We start from the raw sequence: 6,320 nt of genomic DNA, 5'->3' as shown, positions 1-6,320 counted from the left end.
CGAGTTTCGCCGCCGCAACACCAAGGAATTGTAACTGCCTAGTTGTGCAGCCGTAACACCCCTTGCTAATTGTGCTTTCCTCTCTCTTTACGGTGTTTCTTGCGACGGCTATGGCACTTGCAAGTGCTGAACGCTATCAGGAAGAAGCGACAGCCAGGCCCTCGCCCGCCATCGCAGACAGATGCGATCTTATGGCGAGGCGTCGCGTTGGCTACCGAGCTGCCGCGCCTTTCGCCGCGCGAGGCCCGCAACGCCATGGCGCCTTTGGCTTGAGCATGGGTCAATGATGCGTGATGACCCTTCTACACAGTACTGCCACGAGACCGTTCCTCGCTTCAGCTGCGCGATGGGCGCTTGCCAGCTCATGCATCCCACTGTGGCTAAATGCACCCAACTAGAGAAGCTGTCGTATCCGGAAAAAGTCGCGGGCGAAGGGCGCATTTGTATTGGGGAGTTTCGCGGGACTGGCCTTTCCGGATACGATCGGCCCTCACCGGCGACTGAGCCTGTTGCGATCTTTGGAAGCGGCAAGCAGCAGCAGCAGCATGGACATCTCCGAGACCGTCGTCGCGCCCAAGCTCATCGACGGCGACGCGATGGACACGAGCGGTGACATCCTTGCCGTCGGCGTCTACGAAGACAAACAGGTCCACTGGTCTGACGCGGGCAATGGCATGCTCGTGGGCACGCCGGTCGAGCAGCGCATTCGCTGGGACGATGGCGTGACAAGCATCCAGCAGCAGATGCATGGCCTTAGCTGCAAAGGCGCGGTGTCCACGTCACCACCCGCGGCCAGCGTCGAGTGGCGCCAGGCGTTCGAAGCGGCGACGTTGACGATGAAGCACGCGCTCGCGGAGCTCGGGAGCGACATTGAGCGGCGGCAGCGCGACGTGCAGCTCGAGGACCTGTACGTCAAGCGCACGCTGAGCGCGGGCGACATGTCGAATGCCATGTTTGCCGCGTACATCCGGTCACTCCAAGACAAGTACGCGGCGAACGTGAGCGCGCTCGAGGTGGCCAAGGCCCACTTTCGCCGCCACGAAAAGCGCGTCCACTTGCACGCGAGTACGTCGCCTCCTCCTGTAGAGCTCTCTCCTTAACGGTCACTGTAGCCACGGCCTTTGCCAGCCTCCCGTTCTTGCACGATCGCTACCAGCTCAAGGCGCTCATCGGCCAAGGCGGCAACTCGGAAGTCTGGGAAGCTTACGACGTGCATACGCGTACATTTTGCGCCATCAAGATCTGCACCAAGCTGCACCAAGCCGAGATCGAGTTCCGAAACCACCAGGTACATCACATCGTCCATGTCTCTCGCCCACTCTGCGTGATTGTAGCTCTTCCTGCCGTCCGAGCACACGGTTCACGTCCACGGTCCCCTGCTCATGACATCCCATCGCGGTGCGCCATACTCGCTCATGGTCATGGACCGCATGGCGTGCGACTTGTACCAGTTCATGGAGGTGCGATTCTCTCGTCTCCGTTCATGCGTATCCTCAACCAGTTCTCACGTAGAACCTCGGCGGGCCCTGCGAGATGGGACTCGCACGCCACTTGCTCTTCCAACTGCTTCTCGGTCTCGACTACGTCCACCAGGTATCGCTCGCATTTTCTTGAATTACCGCACCATCATCTTCGGCTGTTGCATGTAGAAGGGCATGGCGCACTGCGATCTCAAGCCGGCCAATGTGCTCTTGGCGACGATCGCCGGCGCGCAACTGCGCTTGACCGACTTTCACCTCTCGCAGCGCAAGCACGCAATCATCCTCGTGGGCCAGAACGCGTCGCCAGCGTTTGCACCGCCCGAGTGGTACCTCTTGTCGCCAAGCGAAGCTACTAGCCTCGGCGCGACCTATGAGAAGTTTGACGTGTGGGCGATCGGGCTCATCTTCTACATGCTGCTGTGCCACGCCCACCCGCTGGGGACGCAGGCCAGTAAGCCCGAGATGACGGAGCGCATGAAGATGTACCGAGCGAGTCCGACGCTACACATCCCCGCTCACGTCCCCGCCGACGCCCAGGTAGAGTCGCTACTGCTTGCAGCTTGCGTCGTCTCATGCACTTGTACTAGCATCTGATACGGCAATGCTTGCACCTCGATTGGCACAAACGTCCGACGGTCCAGGCGCTGCTCGCCGCGGTCTGTGGCGGCCTCTAGTCGTCGTCGTCGCCGTCGTAGTCGTAGTCGTCGTAGAGGTAGTATAGGAGACAGGATACAGAATAGGAGAGTATACTAGCGTGCTCACTTGACGTGCATTTCGTTGGCGTCTTCGATATCGACGTCGTCCAGGTGCACGAGCGCATAGGCCGGCGACGATGACGACGGTCGCGCCTTGATGTACGAGTACAAGACAAGGCCCGTCGTCGCCACAAAAAGCCCCGCAACGTTGAGAGCACTGAGCTTGTCGTGGAAGATGAGCATGGCCATGAGGATCTGGAGAACGTCCTTGAGGTTGCCGGCAATACCTACGTGACCATCATGAGCCTCGGTCTTAGGTGCATACTGTACCGAGGGAGAGCGCCGACGTCTTCTTCACGAGCTCAATCTCGACCGAGACGAGGAAGAAGGACATGGTTCCGCCGAGGAGCACGCCAAGAAGCGCCTGCAGGAAGAGCACCGTGTCGTGGCAAAACTTGGATGCAAGCAAGCTCGGGCCATCGACGACGACAGCGATCGGGAGGAGAAGGAGCGCACTGACGGGTGAGATATAGTAGACAACCGCCAGCGTACTAGGAAGAGAATAGGATGAGCCGAATGAGCGAGGTTGATACATATATATAATGTACTGGTGCGACGACGCCGTCATGCGCTTCATGAAGAACTGCGTGAGGACCCAGCGGAGCGTGCCGAGGATCGACGCGAGAAGGACGCAGAGAAAGCCGATAAGGACAAAGTTGATGGTGCCGTAGCTGGCCATGCCAATGCCGGTGCAGATGAAACACACGACGCCGCAGAGCGCCCACGACGGCTCTTGCAGCTTGAGCAAGATGGAGAAGAGGAGGTTCCTATGACCTTAGCCATAAGAAGAAGAAGAAGGAGCATGGGCGTAGTACCAGACGTTGCCACCCGACTTGACAATCGTAAAGAAGGACACGGTGATGTACGTGAGCGACTTGTTGGAGAGGACAATGTCGGCGCCTGTAAAGAGCCCGATGGGCACAGCCAGCCTAGGGCAACGCCATCAGCTTCGCACATAAGCAGATGACGCGGTACATCCAGTAGTCGCGCGAGGTTAGCGGCGCAATGGCAATGTTGCGCTTGCACGTCAGCAGGTGCGAGAAGATCGCCTTGACGGCCATGTGCACGGTCCCCATCGTCAGCACGTACGGAAAGCCGCCTTGCCAGACTTTGAGGAACCACTTGAGGAAGAGCGTCATGCCGATGCTCATCGAGTACCACGCGAGGATGTAGACCGCGACCTCGATTAGGTGCACGCGGTGGGCCATCGCTTCGATCTGGCTGGGCTGCTTGAGGGTCACGCCCCGCTTGAGAAGCAGCGCCTTGGCGCCCATAAGACTGAGCGCGAGGAGCGAGAGGCCCATGCAGAGGTAGAAGAGCGGCAGCGACGAGACCATGACCCGCCCATGCGCCGTCCCGTTCATGGCGACGCCGCCCCCTGTGAGGTTGCCGCCCATGGCGCAATTACAAGAGTGAAGCGTTCTCGCTTGTGACTGGCTATAATGCATCGCAAAGCGCGTTTCGATTGGTGGACATTTATATTCGAGCACCAATCACATTGGATCATTGGGCGATCTGGTCAGCAGCTGAATGTCCAAAGACCACGCGGCTTGCAGACGAGCGCGATAAGCAGCCGCTTGCGACGCGACCGCGTCGTTCGCCTGCGCGTCCGCGGCAAGCAGCGCGTCCAAGCAGCGCTTCGAACACACGCTGCGCGCGTCCGGCGCTGGCACGAGCTGCCGACACGGCGCCTAGGCAGCGTCCCGTGAGCCAGCGTCGAGCAGCCACCTGTACCAGGCAGTGCCAGCACACCGTCGGAAGGCTCGTGGCCGTGCCATGGTCCACCTACAAGAGTAAAGGTAGATGCTGGAGATTGGTTCAGAGCGGTGACATACGCGGGCCTGCGAGGGCTGGCGCCAGGCCTGCAAGGCCTCGAGAAAGGATGCATGGCTCGCGTCTTCGTTGAACTCGGGCTCGTGCCCTTGGTTGCTCGTCGTAATGCGAGGCGACGCGCGCACCTCTTCGAGCGCGCGGACTTGCAGGCTGTGGATGGCCTTGAGGAGCTCCTACCACAAAGCGATTGTACATGCAACGATACATATTCGAGTTGGACCTTGCGCTGCTTGAGGCTTGTGATGCCCATGTGATCGAGCGTCGGCGTCGAGAATTCGAGCAAGAATTCGCCTACAACACAGCGTGCAGGTGGAGGTTTGATCCACCGACTACCGTTCAGCGTCTCTTGCGTCAAGAAGAGGCTCTCGTAGGCCGCGAGGCCTTCGGCGTGGAGCCATTGCATGACATCGTCGCTCGTCCAGTCGTCAATGCGCTTCCGATCCGAGCGCTTTCCCGACGCCATGTCGGTTGCAGGACGTTTCGGCTCTTGAATCTCAAAACGCAACACCAATTCTTTCTTTTCAAACCCCAAAATCCGCGAAACGAAAACGAAATATGGTGCGGTCCACACGGCCATGGACAGTGCAGCTAGGTTCTATTCTCTTCCGCTTAAATCAACGCCAGCACTTCGCCGAGGACGCTGTGGAAGTCGAGCGCCGTCGTCTTTGGCCGGAGTCGCGTGAGCACATGCACGAGGCCGACTTCAGCCGCGAGGCTCCGCGCGCCCACGTCCTTTTGCAGGAGGAGCCCCAGCCCCGCGACAATGCGTTCGACGATAGTCTACAATAGAGAGTGAGCAAGGTCTCGCCGGGCAAAGGGCGTACCGCAGTCGTCTCGAGAGCGCCCTGGCTTGCGTGCACGTCGAGGACCTCGGCGCAGCCGCCGACGAGCGCAAACTGGATCATGTCGTAGTCGGCAGTGGACGGGCGAATGTCCCGACACACGTTGAGCACGAAGCAGGCTGCCATCTCGGCCTGGCTGTGGCTGGTCGCAGGGCCCTGCCACGTGCCCCAGACAAACGCGAGCCACACGCCGAGGTGCTCGGCGAATTGCGCCTTGCTCGCGGGCGCCTCGAGTCCATTGAGGAGGACAGAGAGCAGCAAGATGCGGTGGGGCCCGTCCAGTGTGGTTTGCGTCTGCTGGAGGAGCTGGTCGATGACCGGCGACATCAGCATTGTATCGACGACGACGCCGGGCGATCGAATATCGGCTAGCAGCACGATGCGAAGGAGGCAGAGCGCCGTGAACGTGGCCGCGGGCGTTTGAGCACCGAACGCATTCGCGACAAGCGACCACCAGAAAGCGCTACCAGCGTCAAGTTAGCGATGCAATCAAGTAGTAGGACGTACGAATCACTCGGAACGAGTTGCGTCGTGTCTTTGGACGTTGCAAAGTGCATGAGGCGCTGGATGGCGCTCGTCTCGTCCGGCGACAGCGCCTTGAGAGCGTCGAGGCGGCCCGCGATGCGCTCGACATGCAGCTCTGGCAGACATGAGATGTACGTCTGCGCGTAGCTCGCCAAGGTCTTTGTCGGAGGCAGCGCCGTACGGGACACCGGGGCTGCGATGGGCGACGGGTTGTGGTGCGACTGGATGCTCTCGGCCATGCGTCCTTGCATGTCTTCAAACATGGGCCGAAACATGGCGCTACACGTCGCATGAGGAATTCGCCTCGTCACAAGCACGATCAACGTACCCCATGGGCGTCGAGAGCACCTGCTGCGGCAGGTCCAAGATGTGCTGTGGGATGTTGCTGCCCACGAGAAAGTTGGCGACTTCGTTGGAAAAGTTGTTGCAGTTGTTCGAGAGCAAGTTGTACGTTGCCGCCGTGAAGCGCGACTGGATCTCTTGGAGAAACGACGTAAAGTCCGCTTGGTCTACCTGCGTCGTGCCCAGCTCGACGACTTGGTACGGTGTGCCATACGTCTCGGCGACCTGCGCCGGTGGCACCGCTTGGATACCGCCGCCGTAAAAGTACTCGAGGCCATAGACGCACACGCCCGTGTGCCACACGCCGTCAATGTGCATGCCCAGGAGCGACGCCGACATCTGCCGCGCGAGGCCGCGGGACAGGTCGTACACGTGGAGGGCGACGCGCTGGTCGGTCATTGTGCAAGTTCTCGAATGTGGTTTGCCAGATCGCAATCCGCCATCCGGATGTCCGGAAAAGGGTATCAAGTGACGCGGGACCTGCAAGAACTGATGTTCTAGACTTCAGCTTCGCTTCCGGTACGCTTGAGTCCAAAAGGAGC

At 60.0% G+C, this 6,320-nt stretch overlaps 4 protein-coding genes across 4 annotated transcripts; 1 reads left to right on the top strand and 3 right to left on the bottom strand.

Annotated features, from left to right (window-relative positions):
- Positions 1-545: 545 nt before the first annotated feature.
- SDRG_11539 (serine/threonine protein kinase) lies at positions 546-2,155 on the top strand (the record flags this gene model as incomplete). The annotated part of the gene is made up of 6 exons (XM_008617580.1): positions 546-1,065; positions 1,113-1,288; positions 1,335-1,460; positions 1,513-1,593; positions 1,650-2,018; positions 2,069-2,155. The coding sequence occupies 6 exons, from the start codon at positions 546-548 to the stop codon at positions 2,153-2,155; spliced, it is 1,359 nt and encodes a 452-aa protein (XP_008615802.1).
- On the bottom strand, positions 2,136-3,654 carry SDRG_11538 (hypothetical protein). Its single transcript, XM_008617579.1, has 5 exons — positions 3,212-3,654; positions 3,052-3,165; positions 2,785-3,003; positions 2,507-2,727; positions 2,136-2,463 (listed from the first exon to the last, which is right to left on the bottom strand). The coding sequence occupies exons 1-5, from the start codon at positions 3,631-3,633 to the stop codon at positions 2,240-2,242; spliced, it is 1,200 nt and encodes a 399-aa protein (XP_008615801.1). The 5' UTR covers positions 3,634-3,654; the 3' UTR covers positions 2,136-2,239.
- Positions 3,655-3,664: 10 nt separating this feature from the next.
- On the bottom strand, positions 3,665-4,567 carry SDRG_11537 (hypothetical protein). Its single transcript, XM_008617578.1, has 5 exons — positions 4,403-4,567; positions 4,290-4,360; positions 4,072-4,242; positions 3,971-4,021; positions 3,665-3,927 (listed from the first exon to the last, which is right to left on the bottom strand). Exons 1-5 carry the CDS (start codon positions 4,530-4,532, stop codon positions 3,730-3,732), a joined length of 621 nt encoding a protein of 206 aa, XP_008615800.1. The 5' UTR covers positions 4,533-4,567; the 3' UTR covers positions 3,665-3,729.
- A 56-nt stretch (positions 4,568-4,623) lies between these two features.
- SDRG_11536 (hypothetical protein) lies at positions 4,624-6,177 on the bottom strand (the record flags this gene model as incomplete). The annotated part of the gene is made up of 4 exons (XM_008617577.1): positions 4,624-4,849; positions 4,894-5,374; positions 5,419-5,715; positions 5,765-6,177. 4 exons carry the CDS (start codon positions 6,175-6,177, stop codon positions 4,679-4,681), a joined length of 1,362 nt encoding a protein of 453 aa, XP_008615799.1. The 3' UTR covers positions 4,624-4,678.
- Between the last annotated feature and the right edge of the window lie 143 nt (positions 6,178-6,320).

The sequence above is a fragment of the Saprolegnia diclina genome (genome assembly GCF_000281045.1).
Source record: "Saprolegnia diclina VS20 unplaced genomic scaffold supercont1.42, whole genome shotgun sequence".
In the NCBI taxonomy this organism is placed as follows: Eukaryota; Oomycota; class Saprolegniomycetes; order Saprolegniales; family Saprolegniaceae; genus Saprolegnia; species Saprolegnia diclina.
This window is presented reverse-complemented; position numbering and strand designations above follow the sequence as displayed.